The following is a 21037-nucleotide window of genomic DNA, read 5'->3' as shown; positions in this document are numbered from 1 at the left end:
CAAAGTTGATGCTGCAATGATCTTTCTGCTTCTGTGCTGATTCACTCCTGCGAAGCTTCTGAGGAGACATTATGTTGTTGTTGCAACGTTCTCTCAGTTCGAGCTTCTGGACGTGACTCTGATCACTAAGCTTCTGAAGAATGGCAAGCTTCTGAAGTTGTGTTACTTAGTTGAAGATTCTGAAGATCTCAATCTAGACGTTGAGGTTATCAAGGTTCTGACTGTAGATTCTAAAGATACTGAAGATCTCAAGCCAAACTACTGACAATGACAAGGTTCTGACCAAATATTATGAAGTTTATGAATCCAACTTTATGTTTATTCATTTCATGCTTCATCAACTTTCATCAGAAGCCAATGAACTTGAAGATAAGATCAAATGGGTACGTGATCAATTAGTTCATAGTACGAGTCAAATATTCTTTCCACTACCTGATTTCGTGGGAAGGACAGTACTATACATCACACATGTCACTGAATTTATGGGCGAAGGACAGTATACAATATCACTCATTTCACCATCCAATAGTGAATAAACTCTCTATTTGGTTTCCCCATTTTTCCCTCCAACGATCTTCTTCTTATGCTATATAAGTGAGACTTGGAGACTTGAAAAAAAAGAGAACATAGAAGAATAGTAAAGCGCTGCAAAAACTTAACAAGTTTATCATTTTTCTATACAGTTTTTCTTTGAGTAATTATTTATCATTTGTGTAAAATCTTCTTATGTAGAAGCAACTTGTAACACCCAAAATATTATTCAAATTGTTTGTTTGATTCCTTAAGGAGACTGAGGTATAGTTGGATTCTTAAGAAGACAAAGAAGGTTATTCTTTATGAGTCCTTAAGAAGACTATGGTATAGTCGGATCCTTTACAAGACCAAGACGGTTATTCTATGTGATTATTGCAATTAGTTGATTATAGTGGATTAAGTCCTTGTATATAAGGCAAAATTACCTTCGCGGGGGGACTGGAGTAGCTTTGAGCTTCAAGCGAACCAGGATAAAAATACTTGTGTTTTTATCTCTTTGTTATTAACATTTAAGTGGTGTTCTTGAGTTGGTAAAAAGCTCTTATTTTGTAAAACCTAATTTAAATCCCCATTTCTTATGTTTTTCTCACCATCAATTGGCATCAGAGCTCCGGTTCTGATTGTGATAAAATATTTATCAACACTTCACCGTGTTCAGTACCGATCCATTTTTGTGTGAGAAACAATGGTCGCTGCTAACGCTGCTAACATTATTAACAACAATGAGAGAGATCACTACAGTGCAAAACCACCAACCTTTGATGGTGATAAATTTGATTATCGGTAAGATAGAATAGAAAGTTTCTTTCTTGGTTACGATGTTGATCTCTAGGATCTTGTAGTCGATGGCTACGTTCACCCAGTTAATGTTGAAGGAAATAATATTGCAAGAAGTGTTATGACTGATCAATAGAAGAAGGATTTCAAAAATCATCACAGGGCCATAATTATATTGCTAAATGTTATCTCTTATACTGAGTATGAGAAGATAACAAATAGAGATTCTTCCAAATCCATATTTGACTCTCTAAGGATGATTCATGAGGGGAATGCTCAAGTAAAGGAGACAAAGGCTTTGGGCTTGATTCAGAAGTACGAGGCATTCAAAATGGATGATGATGAAACAATTGAGACTATGTTCTCAAGGTTTCAGATGCTTGTTGCAGGACTGAAAGTTATGGATAAATGATACTCTATATTTGACCATGTCAAGAAGATTCTCAGAAGTCTTCCTAAAAAATGGAAATCTATGGTAACAACTTTGAATCTAGCAAAGGATCTTAACATCATTAGTCTTGAAGAACTTGTTAGTTCTTTGAGAAGCCACGAGATTGAACTCGAGGAAGATGAACCTCAAAAGCAAGGTAAATCTGTTGCTTTAAAGTCTAAGCCTGAGAAGACAAAAGCTTATCAAGCTAAGGAAGAATCAGAATGTTCCGATGAAGACTCAGAAAATGATGATGAATTGTCTCTAATTTCAAAGAGAGTCAACAAACTATGGAAGCACAGGCACAATGGTCAAGATAAGTTTAGAGGAGCTAGAAGAACTATTGGTCATTATGATTCTTCTTTAGAACAGAAGAAGCAAGGTTCTGGTAAAGAGCTTATCTGCTTTGAGTGCAAGGAGCCAGGTCACTACAAAAATGATTGTCCTAAGTTGAAAAAGGACAGAATGCCTAAGAAGAATTTTTCTAAAGGCAAGAAGGGGCTGATGGCTATATGGGACGACTCAAAATCAGAAGAAGATGATTCTGACGAGGAACAAGCCAACGTTGCATTGATGGCAACAATATCTGATCCAGAAGGTTCTGAAGAACCAGAAGACATGGTGTTGTTAGAATCAGAATCAGACTCCGACTCCGAAGAGGTATTTTTTAATCTATCTTGTTCTGATCTTGAATCATGTCTATCTGAAATGCTGGAAAAGTACCAGAGTCTTCAGAGTAAGTACAAGAACTTTAAACAAGTTCAAGTGGTTGCTTCTGAAACTCATAGTGATCTTGAGAAAGATATTTCCTATCTAAAATAAAAGTTATTTTCTTTAGAAAGTAACAACTCTGCCTTGAAAATAAAAATTTCAAAACTAGAGGAGGAAATAGTCTCAGAAGCTTCTGATACTAATTGCGTCATTAGGTATGACAGAGCAGTCCAGTACTTTTTGAATAAAACCATAAATATAAGCAAAATAACTTCTTTGATCTATGGAGTTAGCAGAAATGACAAGAAAGGTTTAGGGTTGTAAATAAACTATAAAACCTGACGAAAGTCAGAAGGTAAAACCAAAACCTCTCCATGAGCATTTCGTGCCTGCTGGCATTGAGCTTGATGTTTCTGTACAGACACAGAAACATATAAAGGGTAAGAACTCAGATCTGAAACCTAAGTATCATTCACAAATTCCCCATGATTATCCTTTTTCTCAAAGACCCAAAGTTGTGAGAAACTCTGGGAAAATTAACAAAAGAGGACCCACACAGTTGGTACCTAAGGATGAACTAATTTATGTTGCAGACATCCTTAACAGCTCGGTTGAAACACCAATCATGGTACATGGACAATGGATGCTCGCGACATGTGACAGGTAGAATTTCTATGTTCCAAAATTTGGAACTTAAGCCTGGAGGCTTTGTTGGTTTCGGAGGAAACCAAAAAGGAAAGATTATTGGCTCCAGAACTATTGGTAACGGTAAACTTACATATATTACTAAGTTATTTTAGTTGATGGTATGATGCATAACCTTTTATCTATTAGTCAAATTAGTGACAATGGTTATGATATCATTTTTTATCAAAATTCATGTAAGGTTGTTAGTAAAAAATTTGGTAAAATCCTTTTTAACGGAAAGAGAAAGAATAACATTTACAAAATCAGACTTTCTGATCTTGAGGATCAAAATGTAAAATGTTTAATGTCTGTTAATGAGGAGTAATGGGTATGGCACAAATGTTTGGATCATGTTAGCATGAGAAGGATTTCTCAGCTAAATAATCTTGGATTAATCAGAGGCTTACCCAACCTGAAGTTCACTTCAGATACTCTTTGTGAAGCATGTCAGAAAGTCAAGTTTTCTAAAACATCTTTCAAAGCGAAAACTGTTGTTTTTACCTCTAGACCATTAGAACTTTTGCACATTGATTTTTTTGGACCAATGAAAATTGCCTCTATCAATGGAAAGAAGTAAGGATTGGTCATCGTTGATGACTATAGTAGATGGACATGGGTAAAGTTCTTAAAACACAAGGATGAGTCATATTTTGTGTTCTCTACTTTCTGCTCACTAGTGCAAATAGAAATGAATTACAAAATAGTCAGAGTCAGAAGTGATCATGGTGGAGAATTTGAAAATAAACATTTTGAAAGTATTTTTGATTCAAATGGTATTTTCCAGGATTTCTCCTGTCCTAGAACTCCACAACAAAATGGAGTTGTATAAAGGAAGAATAAGACCTTACAAGAAATGGTCTGCACCATGATCCAAGAAACTGATATGTCTAAGCATTTTTGGGCAGATGCAATTAACACAACTTGTTATATTCATAACAAAATTTCTATTAGACCTATTAAGGGTAAGACTCCATATGAATTGTGGAAGAACAAAAAGCCTAACATTTCTTAATTTCACCCTTTTGGCTGTGAGTGTTTTATGTTGAATACTAAAGAGAATCTTGGCAAGTTTGATTCTAAAGCACATAAGTGACTATTGTTAGGGTATTCTGAATGCTCTAAAAGATACAAAATCTTTAACACTGAAACACGAATTGTTTAAGAATAAATTCATGCCAGATTCAATGATAAGCTTGACCCTAAAAAGTCAAAGCTAGTTTAGAAATTTTCAGATTTGAAGATCAATATTTCAGAATCCAAGGATAATGATTCTGGAGAAAAAGACTCATAAGAAAAGGCTAAAGATGCTGAAGCAAAAGACTTAGAAGAAACTCAACCAGAAGTTGTCGTTGGTCCAACACATCAGAAGAAGAGTAGACCACGAACTTCTCATTCTGAAAATTTGATTATGGGAGATAAAGACGCTTCAGTCAGAACTAGATATTTATTCAAACCTCCTGAAGAGACTTTTCTAGGTTTGGTATCTCTGATAGAACTCACACCAATTGATGAAGCTCTTCTGGATAATGAATAGATTCTGGCTATGCAAGAGGAATTAAATTAATTCATCAGAAACAACATTTGGGATCTTGTTTAGAAACCAAAGGGTTTCCATGTTATTGGAACCAGATGGGTTTTCAGAAACAAGCTCAACGAGAAGGGAGAAGTTGTCAGAACCAAGCCTCGACTGGTAGCACAAGGTTATATTCAGCAAGAAGGTATAAACTATAGAGAAACCTTTGCTCTAGTTTCCACGTTATAGTTTATACATCTTTTAATTTCATTAGCAGTCAATCATAACATCATCCTTTATCAGATGAATGTTAAGAGTGCATTCTTAAATGGATATATTTCTGAAGAAGTATATGTGCACCAACCTCCTGGTTTTGAAAATTCTCAAAATCCTGACTTTTTTTTAAATTGAAAAAGTCGCTATATGGTCTAAAGCAAGCTCCCAGAGCTTGGTATCATAGACTAAGTAACTTCCTTTTGGAAAATGATTTTACCAGAGGGAAAGTGGACACAACTCTCTTTTGCAAAACCTTTAAGAATGATATTCTGGTTGTGTAAATTTATGTTGATGATATTATTTTTGGTTCTTCTAATTCTTCGTTGTGCAAGGATTTTGTTATGTCAATGCAAGCAGAGTTTGAAATGAGTCTGATGGGAGAACTCAAATTCTTTCTGGGAATCCATATTGATCAACGTTCAAAAGGAACATACATTCATCAAAGGAAATATACAAGGGAACTTCTGAAGAAGCTCAACTTGTCAGAATGCAAGCTAGCAAACCCTCCAATGCATCCTACATGTATTCTGGAGAAAGAAGAGGTAAGTCGTAAGGTAAATCATAAGTTATTCAGAGGTATGATAGGCTCTATCCTTTATCTAACCGCTTCTAGACCTGATATTTTATTCAGTGTTTTTTTATGTGCTCGCTTCCAATCAAGTTCTATGGAGACTCACTTAATTATTGTTAAGAGAATCTTTAGGTATCTGAAAGGTACTACTAACCTTGATGTGTTTTATAAAAAATCAAGTGAATATAAATTAGTAGGGTATTATGATGTTGACTGTCATACCATAATTTTCCCCCTCATTCAATTAATCAATACAGTCATATTCACTTCTGCAACATTGTCATACGGTGAACTGACTTGGGGTGTTTTGCTTTTAATCGCAATGTCGCGGATAGCAAGAGTCGCCACCGACTTTTCTTTTATCCAATAAGGAAAGGTGGAAAAGAACAGGAAAGACCTTAATTTAGATTTTGGGTTCGGGAGGTACATTATACAAAGGGAAGGTGTTAGCACCCTTTGTATCCATGGTTATCCATGGGCTCTTAATTGCTTGATCACTTATATTATTTTTCTGGTCTGAAAAAGTGTTCGTGAATTGTTTAGAAAATGTTTTGAAAAAGAGAATTTAACTTTGTAATGATTCTCGTATGAATGTATACAAAGTGGTTATCTCGTTTAGTTTTGAAAATGGTTTAGAAAAATATAACTCAGTAATGATTCTAATATGAATGTATACCAAGTGGTGATTTTCTAGCATTTGTGAAGTATGAAAAGTATTTTTAAATTGTGAGTAAGCAATTAAGAGTTATACCTACCCAAGGTCTTGATGGGCATTTCCTATCCTTGTGAGGGTAAAACCGTCCTTATTATTGAGAAATAAGTGGTTTTATCCTTGGGATGTAAAAGGGTCATCGTAGGGTCATCGACTGGTCATTGAAGGCAACATTTGTAAGGATACCTTAGCATTCGAAGGGACGATCATCATTTAACCGTAGGCTATACCGAAGGGTCATCGAGGGACAAAGGCAACATTCGAGGGACTATGATGATTTAACCGAAGGGTCTTGGCTAAGTGTATCCCCACATTCGCGGGACATGACCATAATACCGTAATACCATAAAGCAACAAAGAGAGGTCCAAGATCACATATTCATAAGCCGTATTTTACAATCAATTAGGTAATTAGGAGGAATCCCCACATTAAAATTAATACATTAAGATCAATTAAGCGATTTAGGGTGGATCTTCGCCATAAAATTAATACATTAAGCTCAGTTAAGCAATTTAGGGTAATTCAGGGTGAACCTCCACAAGGGTATCCCACAAATAAAGTGGAATACCTAACAAGCAATCTTTTCCTGGGATGTGTGAACCTTTACAAAACTCAGCAAACATGTCAGAATACCAAATCAGGGTGTAATCGAGAATTACACCTCAAAAGAAATCACAACAGTAATGGGGTCAGGTAGACAACGCATGGCTAGTATGAAACATGAATGAAAAATCAGAACAGAAAAGTCGGCTACTGTCAGGTTCGCGGCTGCCTCGCCTAGCGAAGGCTCAGCGAATACTCGCTGCATGCTCGCTTAGCGATGTGCTAGCGAGCGGCTGCGGATTCTGGTTTTGATAACGGTATACTGTCGGCAAGCTTCACACTTTATGGCATTCATTACATAGATCACATGGTTAAACATTCCAGATATTCATACATACTTGAATTCATATGCAAAACTTAATACATTTTCATAAATTCAAACATAATGCCATATGCAAATTAAGAACATAATGCGATAATGGCAACGTAAACCTGTTTGCAATGGAATTGCAGCTTTGGATTGGCAAATCGGGTCGAATTGGGCGGAGGCAACCTTGGTGCGGATGAGCGGCCTTCAGGGTTTCTTTACTCGGAATTCTCTGAGTTGGTCTCCAGGGTTTCTATGCCAGGGTTTCTGTGCCAGAATTTCTGTCTGTCTTCCCCTGTTTTTTTCTCCTCCTTTCGTGACTGAAGTGTCGGTATTTATAGTGATTGTGGTGACCTAATGGGCTCAGGATGAAGCCCGAAAAGTCTGATATATCGCAAGCTTCGCTAGGCGAGCGTTGTAGCGAAGGGTTCGCTAGGCGAAGGATTTGCTCGCCTAGCGAGCAGGCCATCTGTGACCTAATGGGCTCAGAATGAAGCCCAATAATTCTGGTATTCGCAAGCTTCGCTAGGCGAAGGAGTTGCTCGCCTAGCGAGCAAGCTAGTTTGGGCCTTTTTCTGGATTGGGCCTGTTGTGAGCTGGGCTTTTGTTCCTTTAAGGTCAGTGCCTTGCAGAGTAAGTTGGAGTGCTTCGAGAAATGTTTTGCAAGATTAATGGGCAAATTTTGGGGTATGACAAACATCTACACATTATAGCATGCATTTCATATTACATAAAACCTGAAATGTCAACCAAAATAAATTTTCGGATTTACAGATAGACCGGTCGAACTGATCCCCATTAGCGGGATAAAATTTTCAAGATCAATCTTTTAGACTTCAATTGTATTAATCTACGGTTCGCATAGTTTAACCCGGCGTGCTCGTTTTAATTTTTCGCCTACTTTTTCGGTCGCATTTCGGTCAGTCTGAGCCTTTTAATCGGTCAAATTTTATTTCAAAATTGGTTCAAACGCTGTATATTTTCGAGGAGTTTATTTCGTGCTGATCATTTTGGTTCATTCAATTTAATTTTTCGAACATTTTTGCGCCCAACTATTATTCATTTTGAGTCAGTTTATTTTTCTTTTTTTGTCAAAATGTCAAAAATAAATAAATAGGTTTTTCTATACTTTTGTTTCGAATTACTTTCGATTATATAAACTAGTATAATTTTATTCGATTTAATTTGTTTCCAATTTATTTTACACCTTAAAAGTATCAAAAGGGAAACTTTAGAATTTTTTTTAAAAAATAAAACCCTAAGTTTTGCTATAAGTACCAACACTTGACATTGAAAGAGGGACGAAAAAAATATCAATCACAATCGCTATGCATCAAACGTTCAAACAATTTCACTTCAAAAAGTTTGAGAAAAAAAATAAGTTAAAAATTCAAAAATACACTCGAAGAAGAATACTGGTTTTTCTTCATGAGAGTCATATCATTCTTGTCTATCCCTTCCTTGTCTCTTGCTTGATGACATCTTCATCTCTCACATATCTCTCCAACCTCACTCATACAAAAATATAAACAAAAAAAAACTATAGAAAATTTTTCTTCTTCGTGCCTTCACCAGACATAACCACATATCATTTTTCTCTTAACACAATAAACATTACAATCTCATATCTTCCATCAGAAAAAACCATAAACCTTCATCTTCTTAATCTACAAGGATGAGGCGTGCATTTTTTTTCTTCTGATAGAAATGTTTTACCTATGTGTTTTTTTTTTCATTTATTTATTAAAACTGAATAAGAGAGATAGTACCCACTTAATCATCACTTTACCCTTGTTAATTTTTTTTTATAAATATTTTAATTATTTATTTTTTTTCCTTTTATTAAGGGACTTTGATACTTGTTTGTTGGAAAGTTAACTTCCCAGTCCCATTTGTAGATTATTAAGTTTAGATGTCACTAAAATATTTATAAAAATAAATCACTTTTAAAATCAATAAATCATCTCCTTTTATAATAAAGAATTACATTACTATTTTACTATTTTATAGTTGCCAATAATTATATTAATTATATTTAGTTCAAATACATAATTACACTCATATATTAATTGGTTATATTTATTATTAATATTTTCATAGATTAGAACTTTTTTTTTTCTTTCTAATGTGGATCTACAATGGACTTGGCCTTATGTCCCTTCCATTCTATTTTCCACTTTTCCAATTTTTTTAATCATTTTTTATATTACCTTTTCTATCAAAAGTTCATCAAGTTAATTAGTTTTATTATTATTTGTAGTTTATAAGTTAAACACGTTTAATTATATATAATATATTATTTTTACTAATGAAATTTTTAGAGCTAATTGCCGTAAATTGTTTATTTTAAATGTAAAGTAAAATCAATCATCATTAAAGTTATTATTAAAAGATAAAATCAAGAACTTGATAAACATCAAGGTAAATTTTCAAAACAAGACATTTCTTGATTAATTATAAAAATATTTAATTTTTAAAATCTCATTCTTCTCAAATCATTTCTCACTTACACGAATCAAACCCCGAGTGACTTTTCTTAAAATCAAACGAAATATTAGAACTTTTTTCTAAACAAACACGAAAGAAAGGGATCGTTGAAATCTAGCATTCCGTTGGGAACCCTCGAATGATGGGTCACGAGCCATGTGTTTTGGGTTAACCGTTCATTCTTTTCTTTCGTTCTTAAAAGCACTTAAATTAACTGGGAAAAAATAAGGGTCGTTGGGGTCAAGCATTCTAGCGTAACTCTTTGAACAATTGATTCTATTCAAGTGTTCGTTATCCATCAAACAATTTTCTTAAATAACTCGAATGAAAAAGGACCGTTGAAATCTAGCATTCTGGTGAAACCCCTAATGATTGATCATGAGGCTTAGGTCTCGTTCTCATCGAGCATTCGTCATTCACTTCAAAAATATCCAACCAATCAAACTCTTTTTCTCACCGTTGTGCGATTAATCTTCAAAACCTTTTCAAAACGAAAGACACATTGTCTTAAGATGATGCAATGCAATGCTTCATCCATAATTTTTAAGTTGAGATAAGTGACGTTTTTCCGAATGTTGATTTGTAAATCCATTTGATGTGATGTATACGTCTGCTCCTTATCTATTTTGGGTAAAACAATGTTTCTTGTCTGTAGCGGTGTATTCGTCGCTATATGATTTATTAATTAAACCATAAGCAAAGTATACAATGAATCGAGTCGCCACCGCACTTTTATTTATCCTAAGGACTGGTTAAAAAGCGAACAAAAACCTAAGAAGTTTTACACGTAGAAAACCAATAAAAGATCAGAGAGTCTGGGTAAGGGGTAAATTACGCAATGGGAAGGTGTTAGGCACCCATCACGTCCTAGGTACTCCTAGGGAGCCCTTTTCACACTCGTTGTATAAAAATGTTTATTTGGTTTGACATATTGTGCAAACATGAATGGGAAGATGAGAAAAGAATGTACAAGTTAGTTATTTTTGTGTTTGAACGGATGAACCCGTTGCCTACGTACCTTCCATCAAAGGTAAGGATCAAAACGCCGTAGTTCGGCTAAAAGATTTCCAAAAATTAGTGAGTTCAATTTAAAACACAAGCACTAAGGCTTTTCATTACCGATGGGAGAAAACTCAACCCGAATCAACAATCCACCATGCGAGGACGACTTCGACGTACTAGAGGGGTTAACCCTGTTTTCAGCACGGAAGTCTTACAATCGACTCACTAAGGACAAGGTAAGATTTACATCAACTGCTATGGTAATTGAAACCTATGGCTAATGTATGAAAACATATTAACAATGTACAAAGCCAAAACAATTGAATGGGTGAAGTTAATTGATTATGTTTATTCACAAAATATGGTCAAGGTCTGATTAAGATTGATTCAAAGAAGTGTTATGAAAAGTGAAGTTTGAAAAATCAAGGACTTAGGGTCCAGGTTTCTAATTTGAAAAGACATGAAGATGTTTGCACAACAAGTCAAAGTTTTTTGAAAGCAAAGTGTGAAAAGGTTTAGGACAAAGAGGGTATGGATGATGGATTGTAAAACTTCTTAGAAAGATTCACCTCTTGAAATCATATAGAAGATGACTCAAGTGTGTCCTTAGGAATAGGCAATGAGCAAGCAAAATAAAGCAAGGTGATACCGGATGCCATCAATGGTCTTATACCAATCTCACAAACAAAAGCGGATATCGGATACCACTAAATGGGTTTACACCAATCTCCTAAAACAAAACAATGATACCGGAAGCCAATAAATGGTCTTACTCCAATCTCACAAAGCAAAACAAAACAAAAGAGTGGATGTCAGATGCCAACAATTGGTCTTACTCTAATCTCCCAAAAGAAAACAAAATATGGATGTCAGATGCCAATCTATCTGGGCTTATACCAACCTCCAAAGGATGATCATAGGAATACAAATGCCAACAACATGGACTTATAATTGTATCCTCACATAGCAAACACAAACAAGAAAGTGGATGTCAGATGCCAATCTATCTGGGCTTACTCTGATCTCCAACAGATGATCATGGGAGTACAAATGCCAACAACATGGTCTTACAATTGTATCCTTACATACAACAAACAAACAAGAAGCACAAGGCTAAGAGGATATGAGTGACCAAATGAAATGGTCTTACACTCTATCCCTTCCAAATCATAGGAACAATGGCCAAAGAACATGGTCTTACAATTGTCCTCAATGGGCAAACACAAATGTGTCACAAAGATATGAAATGATGGTCATGCAATAATGAACAATCAATGATGATAAATGCACGAAGTATGCAAGCAAATATGTACATATGAAGTAATCAATCAAACAAACATTTGGCACACTCTATAACCAAACAATTAGGCTCAAGCAAAGGGTTAGACTTAAAAGTCAACTGGAATAGGGTCAATGGTGCTCTTAACCTTGACATTGAGAGCCAAGGTGAAGCAGATGAAAGGATATGAGGGGTGTGCCTCATCACTCTTATCCCTGGTGAGGGAGAGCATTGAATATAAGAAGGTGGGGGAGTTCAGAAAGATGGAACTCTCTCCCCAAAGTATAGACTCTATAGATCTTGGGTTTTACTCAACATGCATCAAACACAAGTAGTGTGAGCAATGTGAGTGACTCACAGAATAGTAGGAGATAGGCTACATATCTCTTTTGTCTACCAATTGCCTTATTAAAAGGACTTCACCTGCTTGGGGACAAAAAATAAACAAGCACACACATTGCCTCTTAAGGAGGACTTCAGACAGGTGCCTGGCTAAATAACAAGCCAGGTCTTCCAGACTACATGAAGAAGAAGGTGCTATACCTCAATGCAAATGCTATACAAGCAAAGCAATGCAAGTTCTCAAAGAACTATTAGCAACTATGGTACCTGAAATCAATCAAATATAATCAGTACCAATCACAAAGTCAAAACAGACAAATTATGAACTAACAGACAACACAATTATTCACATGTGCAAAGCACAAAGCTCAAAGCATAGGAGCTAAGCATCCTACAAAATAAAACAAGTTAGTTCATCATAATCAAATAAACCAACATCAATCAACTTGAATTAAACTCCTTAAAGCAATTGCTTCTTTAACCTGAAAGAACAACTCAAATGTGAGAAGTAAGACCACTAGGACAAGCCTAGGGTCAAAAGGAGGTGAACAATTCAAAACAGCAAGTGAAAATTGATCAAAACCAAGATTAATCAAATAAGAACAAAGTCTAATTGGTCTCATGTCAAAACTATACACCAAATCAATTTTATACACATAACATGTCAAACTATGCATTTTGGAATCATAATGGAGCTAACAGAATGATCACACTCAAACCAATATCAAAACAGCTCAATAAGTTCCACAAAAATTCCAGCTCAAACAGGACATATTCAATGAGCCACATATCAAATTTCATGGCATTTGGATAATGGGAACCAAGTCAATGAAAATCAACAGATCAAAGCATATAGAAACAAGCTCATACATGGTATCAAATTGAGCATCAACTTCAATCAAGTGTAAAACAGAAATGACATAAGATAAACGAGTCACTCCAAAGCCAAAATGGAATTAAACATTTTAATACTCAATCCACAAAATTTCAGCTTCATATGATAAGGCATGAGAATTTCACAAGTCATGTAAGATGATCACTCAATAAAAATCCAAAAATGACCAAACAGCAAAGAAAAATACCAATCAAATAGGAAATTGATCAACAAATCCTACAAAACATCATGCTCAAACTAGACATACAGAAATCACATGCAAAAATCCAGAGCAAATGGCATTCAATAAGCATGGAAACAAAATTCATGAAGTTGACATAACATAGTGTGACACACATTGTCACACTCAAAAAGATCACCTCATATCTCCTAATCCAGAAGTGCAAAATTAGCAAACTATATACCAAAATCACCAGGAAAGAGTCTAGATCATGCATATAAAATTTCATGCATTTTGGATAAGGCATCATTATTTTATGAATGAAATGGCAAAACATATACACAAAACATACATGATCCAAGTCATTAGGCAAAATTAAAAATCTATCAGGCACAACTTTTGCTATCATACCTAAAAAAAACTAGAGAGAAATTGGAGATGAATGCAAAAATCCTCACTCAATTTGGATCAAAAATGAATTAATTATGAATTTTTGAAGATTGGTGAAAAAATGAAATAATTATTTAAGAGTTTAAATGAAATAAAATGGCGCCAGTGGCAATTTTGTAAATATGCGCAGCCAGGGGCAAAACGCCCCGTTTCACTAAAGGAGGTGGCGTCCTGTGAGTGGCCAGTGCACGCGGGAAACACAATATTTGAAACAAAGCCAGGCCAAATGGATCAAACACGCGTTTTGGAAGGAAAAATAGAGTGTTCATCATGTTCTTGAGCAGAAATCATCACAATGACCAAATCTCCATGGAAACGTACAAACTATATATGGTTGGATTCGTCTTTCAACAAGGATTACAAATATCATCACGATTTTATCCAGAATTCAGTATACAAAAAGACTCGATCAAGAAATGTTTTGCTATCCAAACTTTAGATCCAGATTTCTACATGATTACTTGATGAAATCGCACGATTTGAATTGCATTCTACTCTATGTTCAACGATCTACCTAAGCCACATGTTGATTTTATGAATTAGAGGTTTTGAATTTTTACCTCTTGATGAAGCAGTTGTTGAATCCGTGCGTTTCAGGACCTTATGATGCAAAACAGGTAGCCTAGAGTGATGTAGGAGGTGCGTGGAAGTGAAGATTCAGCTCAGAAGCGATTGGATGATGATGATCTTTCAAACTGCCATGGAAGCTCGATGTTGTGACAGTTGCAGATTTTCTCGATCCTTCCACGATTGACTTCAAACAGTTGATCTAATCCACATGCAGATGATGAACGATGCAAAAGATAGCACGAAGAATGATGGATTCTTGATGAACAATTGCAAAAAAAGTGTGAGGAAAAATTGAGAAAATTGAGAGAATTTGTGAATTTTGTGAGTTTGATCTGAAAATGTGATTCTTCCCTGAACTTTCTGTTATGATTAGGCTTTTATATCACCTCTTAATCCAAAGTCTTAATCATGTTTAGCATAATTGGAAGGATTAGTGAATGAAGCTCATCATGCATTTTGGCCAAATTGCCCTTTCTCACTTAGAACCAATGGAACAGTGATTTCTGTTTTGAAGCAAGTCACAAATCACATTTGGAAATGGATTGAATTGGTTTGGTGGGAAAATCCCTTGTACTTTTGAATTTGACCCTTTTTCCCACCAAATCTTAAATGGTTCACTTGAAAAATAACCTTTTTATGTGAAGGTTTTTGATGAAATGTGATGATGGATTTGGATAGTACACATCAAATGTGGTTTGCTCAAAAAAGAATCAACCAATTTGGCCAAATGGTTTGAAAGTTATGCCACTTTGAATTTCAACTTTTTCTGAAAATGATTTGATCATAACTTGCCAACCACACATGGGAAATGAGTGTTCTTGGACTTTTTGGAAAGGCAAGAGCAAGATCTTCAACTTTTATGTTGGACAAATTTTGATTTGAAGCTTGGTTCATGATGTAATTTTGAGGAGAATGACTTTCCATTTTGGGCAGCTGAAAATTACAGGTCATTACTATTTTGGGAAACTTTTTGCCTGACCTCAAATCCTTCACTGTGGATGTTTGAAATGTTAATTGAAGCTTGTATGGACATGAATGAGACCTTTCCAACCATATCACACCTTCCAATTCCTGATTAAATGCACAGTTGACTACAGTTGACTTTGCTAGGGTTTTGGTTGACTGAGCCATGTTCTGATGCATTCCAAACCTCTACCACATGAGATCTTGATACCAAATGATATCACAACTTATATGAACTCATGATGAATGATCATGATGCCCAAATTCTTCAAGAATGGCCACCATTCATTGCTCAATGAATGATTTGACTGTTTTGACCTAGTTTGCTTCATCTACAAGAAACATGGTTAGATGACAGTATTTTTGTACTTTTGGTTAGTAAACAAATGAAAAGCAATGATATACAAGTGCTAAACATGCTTGGTGATCAAGAACCACACTCACAAGATACCCACCCACTAGGAGGCAAGCCAAAGGTGCACAATGATCCTTGAGGCAATGATATGACATGATATGATGCCTTGAGGCCATGAGGGATCTTAGGGACAAAATTGGGGTCTTACATTGTCGATTAATACAAGATAGCTTTCGCTAAAATCGACCAACAAACAAACATGTTTTACCCAAAACTACGTAAGTCTTGAATTCTCTATTGCACCTGGAGATACGTAGGAGCAGGATTGCGAAATCTTGTCAGACTCATTAATAAAAAAATTAAGTTTAGTTCCTTTTCTGCCCCATAATAATAAAAACCTTTTTAGGTCCTCTATCATTAATTCAAAAACATTTCTCTTCTCCCTTTTTCTATCCCAAATAAGTAGAAGATTAGAAACTAACATAAGCTAACATTCAAATTGCAACTAACTAAACGGTTCCCGTTGAGTACAATGGACGTGAGAGGTGCTAATACCTTCTCCTTGCTTAACCGACTCCCGAACCCTGATATTGGTTGCGATGACCATATCTTATCCTTTCTTTTAGGGGTTTTATCGATATTTTCCCTTTCCCATTTTGGTAATAAATAAATTTCAGTGACGACTCTGTTCATCCCATCTCGCGAGCGTGCGATTGCGCTCCGCGAGCGTCATGTTTTCATTTTTAGAGGTACGATAGATGGCGACTCTTCTAAGGACAGGAACATCAGCCCCAAGACCACGTAGAAGGGTACATGTTGAGCATGTGAGTCACAACTATCAAAAACAGTTATATTTTCACTAGTATATATAGATAGTCTCTGCATGGGGATTGAGGTGTGACAAGTCATATACAAAAACTCTGTAGAACTTGAAGTACCCGCGTCAAAGAAAGAAACAAGTTTGTGAGGCAATGTATGATCTTGTATATAATCTTTTATTCATTTAATTGAAACCATTTACTTCATTTATTGAAAATTTACTTTATTTTCATTGTCTTTACACTTATTTTACTCCAGTCCTTGTCTCCAACCCACTCGGTTGTTGGTGTAAGCCCTAGAGGCCAATACTTTTGGTACTTGTATCGAATTATTTATTAATAATAAAAGGCTTTTTCTTTATTATATTTGTTTAATAAAGCCCCTAGAATAGCTAGTCCGTTTAATGTATCAAGTGTGACTTAATCATGAGATCACATTAAACATAAGGACACTATTCTTAAAATATCCGTAGTCGAGCTTTATTGTGAAGTGGGATAACATTAAAGCATTACGACTATTATGCATATAGACTGATGATCACATCTCATGGATCATGGATAAGGAGTTATCAAGTCTTAAACATATGTATGAATATCCAATAGATAGATGTGAGCAATGCATTCTTAAACGGCCTCCTGTATGAAGTAGTCTACATGACACAACGATCTGGGTTTGTCAGCCCTGATAAAACTCTTGTATGCAAGCTCAACAAATCCATCTATGGTCTCAAACAAGCCCCAAGGGCTTGGTATGAGAAGCTAGCTCGAGCTTTCCTTTATTTTGTATTTACTCACTCAAGGTGTGATCATTCTCTATTTCTGTAGAGTCACCAACATATTTCTCTTTATGTCTTTGTTTATGTAGATCACATATTGATTATTGATTCTAGTTCATCTCTGATTCATACTTTGATCAAAAAAATGCATGTTGAATTTTCTCTAAAGAAATTGGGCAGGCATTCCTTTTTTTAGGTATTGAAGTCAAGTCTCGAAATAATGGCTCTTTATTACTCACTCAGTCTAAATATATAAGAAATATCCTGTATAGAGCCAAAATGTTCAATTTCATAGGTGTTCCTACCCCAATGTTATGTACATGCAAGCTGAGTAAACATGGCTCTGAGCCATTTTGGGATCCGCAATTATACATGTCCATAGTAGGGGCTTTACAATATCTGACTTCAACCTGGCCTCACATAACTTTCAATGTCAATAAAGTTTATTAGTTTATGTCTTCTCTTCTAGATGCTCATCGGTCTGCTCAAAAAATTTCACTCAGGGTTTAAAGTGATTTTGACTAGGCTAGTAACCCTGATGATAGAAGGTCAACATTCGGCACCTGCATATTCTTTGGTCCAAACCTTGTTTCATTGAGCTCTGAAAAATACTCTCTGGTAGTTCGTTCAAGTACAGAAGAAGAATATCGACCTTTAGCACACATTATATCAGAACTCATTTGGTTAGAATCTCCGTTGAATGAACTTGATATCCCCTTCTACACACCAACACTATTATGTGATAAACTGAGTGTTGTGTTGGTTTCTCATAATCATGTCCTACATGCTCGCACCAAACACATAGAGCTTGACATCCATTTTATTAGAGAACGAGTTGTCTTCATGAAACTACTCATACAACTTGTTCCTATAACTGCTCAAATTGTTGATACATTGACTAAACCACTCAGTACTACTACTTTTCAAGATTTGAGATCCAAGCTCAAACCCACAAGTGAAGGTCATCCCTTTTGAGCTTGCATAGGATGTTAGTGATATGTTAAACTAAGCTTATTTCATCTATTTATTCTTGATTAATTAGTCTAAACTAACATTATTAGTTTGGTTAGTTAGTACACACTTAGGTGTTAGTTCTAACTGTAGTCGTTAGTCTTGCCTTTTGCTTTTCTATTGAGTGTGACTTGGCATGTACGTAAGTCAACTCCTTTCCATTGTATGAGCTCAACGCAACAATCTTTCTTTTTTGTGTTCCTTTTTTATAGTTTTTTATTTTAAATTAATATTTTTTTTTAAAATAAAAGATTTGAAAGTAGTTACTTAGTATTCCTTATCCAAAGCCACGTGAGACCAAATCTTTTTGCCATTTTTTCTCCTAAAATTTTGTGTGTTGTTTTTATTTGTTTATATATTTTAAGAGCTTTCACAAAGTTATTTGCCCCACAAGTATAAGTATAGTCTGAAGAGGTGAGTGCTCTATTTTTCACACAATAGTAATACTATTATTCAAGTAAATATTTCATGATATCTAAATGATATAGTATTTTACAAATTTAAATATGAAAGCAATGTGTCATTTATATAACTACAATATGTTCTAATGACAAATTCAGGAAATCATTTCAAGAATAGAATGCATTCAAAGGCATTAACCAATCATGACTTTAACAGCATCACATTAATCTCAGGTATGTTTACTATTTTAAATCTATTTTAATTCATGTTATTTTTTATTTGAAAGAATTCATTTTAGATATTTATTTTGTTGGAAAATTGATTTTAGATACTCAAGAAATACATTCAAAGAATATATTTGATGTGATCAAGATGGATTATGTCAAAAAACAACAATGTTTTGTAACTTTGAGAAGGTTAATGAAAAATTCAGATGGTAAAGATTTCCAAAATACAATGGATTCAAAGGCATCCACTAATGACGATTCTAAAGGTATCTTTAACGTTTTAATTTTGTTTCAATTGATAATAATCTTTTATTTAAATATAAATGATTTTTAAAAGAATGAATTGAGATGTAAGAAAATTTAACCGAAATAATTGTTTCAAAAAATATAAAGTTTTCTCTTTTTTTTTTGAAAAAATAAAAAGCTTTCTTTGGAATTTTTATGCATCTGCAATATAAAATTATTAGTTTAGTCATACAATAATCTAAAATCTCAAAAGTCATGGAATCCAATAATGTGAAATGACTGTAAAAAATATATATAAAACCATTTTTTAAAGTAAAATAATATTTATTATATATTTAATTATAAAAAAAAAATCGTTAAAAAATCTTAATAAATTTAGTGGTAGAAATTCAACATTGTAAACTTAAGACAATTGTAATAAGACAGTTAGAGATATTTTTCATTAATGATAATTTTCTGTTTTCATAATTGTTATGTTAGAATGAATGTAATTTCTTTTTCTTTTAATCTTTTTAAAATATGTTTTTTATTTCGTTAAAATATTGTATCTTTTAAAATTGAAGTCTTACATAATAATTTATTCTTATTAATATAATTTAAAATATTTTAAAATGAATACTTTTTATCCATCTTAAAGGGTCTGAGTTCAAAAAAGCAGCGTTAAAAATATTGTCTTTTTAAATTTTAAACTTATTTAACAAAAACTATTAAAATTTTAAAATAATATTTAGAATGTAAATTCTGGAAGAATTAAAGTTTAGTAGTATGTTAAATTTTCATCAAAATTTAATTTTCCTATCCAAGAACACTTATAAAATGAAATTCTACCTATTTTATAATATGTTAAATATATGTGATTAACATGTAATAAGTTCTAACTTATGCTGTAATTTTGAAAATAATCTACAAACAGGTCAACCATTGATGAATTTTGAGACTGTGAAGTTGAAGTTAGAGAAGGGTTTATACCTTACAATAGATCAATTTGCGAGTGATGTAAGGATCATATTTTACAATGCCACTATATTGCACCAAGTGAATGAAAGAACTCAAAGAATAGCAATGAAGCTAAGTCATCTTTTTGAGATGAAGTGGAAGTCTTTGGAGGAAAAATGGGAAGCTGAGAAACAAATGAAAATTGAAGAAAAATCAAAGCAAGAGCCAAAGAAAAATGTCACAAAATCACATGAATTTGGAAAAGGAGAAAGAAATAAAAGAAAATTTGATTGTGATGATATTAAAGAGAATAATTGTTCAAAGTCCATGCATGAAACAACCTTTTATTCAAAATTATCAACTAAAAAGGTTAAGAAGGAACATGTTGTGGATACCATATTGGCTTCACAAAGAAATTTGTTTTGTTACAATAATAATAGCATGGAAAGGAAGAAACAAAGGAAAAATGCTCAAGTGATGATACAAAATATGAAGAGAACAGTTTTTATTAATGAAAGTTTGTACTATTTTAAAGAGTTAGAAAGATTATGTGGTCATTCATTACAAGATTGCAACAAGGTAAATCCATTGAAGAAATTTGTGGGATTGACTCTAAAGGACGAGTTTATGGGAGTGACAGATTTGAATGAAGAAAAGTTTCTTAATAAAGATTGGGAGGAAGGAGAAATTATTTTTCTCGATTAAACAATTATTATATTTCTTATCTTTTTTAAGTATCTTAAGAATGAACTATTAGGTGGGTTGTTTTTCCTAGTGAGATTGGGACCAAGCGTTTAATATTTAGATGTTTGATTGTTGTATCAAATGAACAATGTGTGTCAAATATGTGTGATGGTGTAAAATAAAATAATACGGGTGACTTCTTCGTAAAGAAAGTTTATACACTTTTATAAAATATGGTGAAAGTATCTAACACACCGTATAATATATATTTATAAAATATATTATCTGTAATATTAATTGGTACTCATACAA

General features: G+C 34.0%; 1 protein-coding gene across 1 annotated transcript; it reads left to right on the top strand.

Annotated features, from left to right (window-relative positions):
* The first annotated feature begins 1219 nt into the window (after positions 1–1219).
* On the top strand, positions 1220–20746 carry LOC127081431 (uncharacterized). The gene is made up of 5 exons (XM_051021681.1): positions 1220–1298; positions 1881–2477; positions 18791–18865; positions 18961–19125; positions 20019–20746. The coding sequence occupies exons 1-5, from the start codon at positions 1220–1222 to the stop codon at positions 20744–20746; spliced, it is 1644 nt and encodes a 547-aa protein (XP_050877638.1).
* The last annotated feature ends 291 nt before the right edge of the window (positions 20747–21037 follow it).

The sequence above is a fragment of the Lathyrus oleraceus genome, chromosome 5, assembly GCF_024323335.1.
Source record: "Lathyrus oleraceus cultivar Zhongwan6 chromosome 5, CAAS_Psat_ZW6_1.0, whole genome shotgun sequence".
Taxonomy (NCBI): domain Eukaryota; kingdom Viridiplantae; phylum Streptophyta; class Magnoliopsida; order Fabales; family Fabaceae; genus Lathyrus; species Lathyrus oleraceus.
This window is presented reverse-complemented; position numbering and strand designations above follow the sequence as displayed.

Excerpts from the sequence above, each read along its gene's own strand:
- LOC127081431 (XM_051021681.1), top strand. The coding sequence starts at position 1,220 with ATGGTCGCTGCTAACGCTGCTAACATTATTAACAACAATGAGAGAGAT. Across the intron at positions 2,478-18,790 it reads AAAGTACCAGAGTCTTCAGA|GAAATCATTTCAAGAATAGA; the intron begins GTAAGTACAAGA and ends TGACAAATTCAG. Across the intron at positions 18,866-18,960 it reads CAGCATCACATTAATCTCAG|ATACTCAAGAAATACATTCA; the intron begins GTATGTTTACTA and ends AATTGATTTTAG.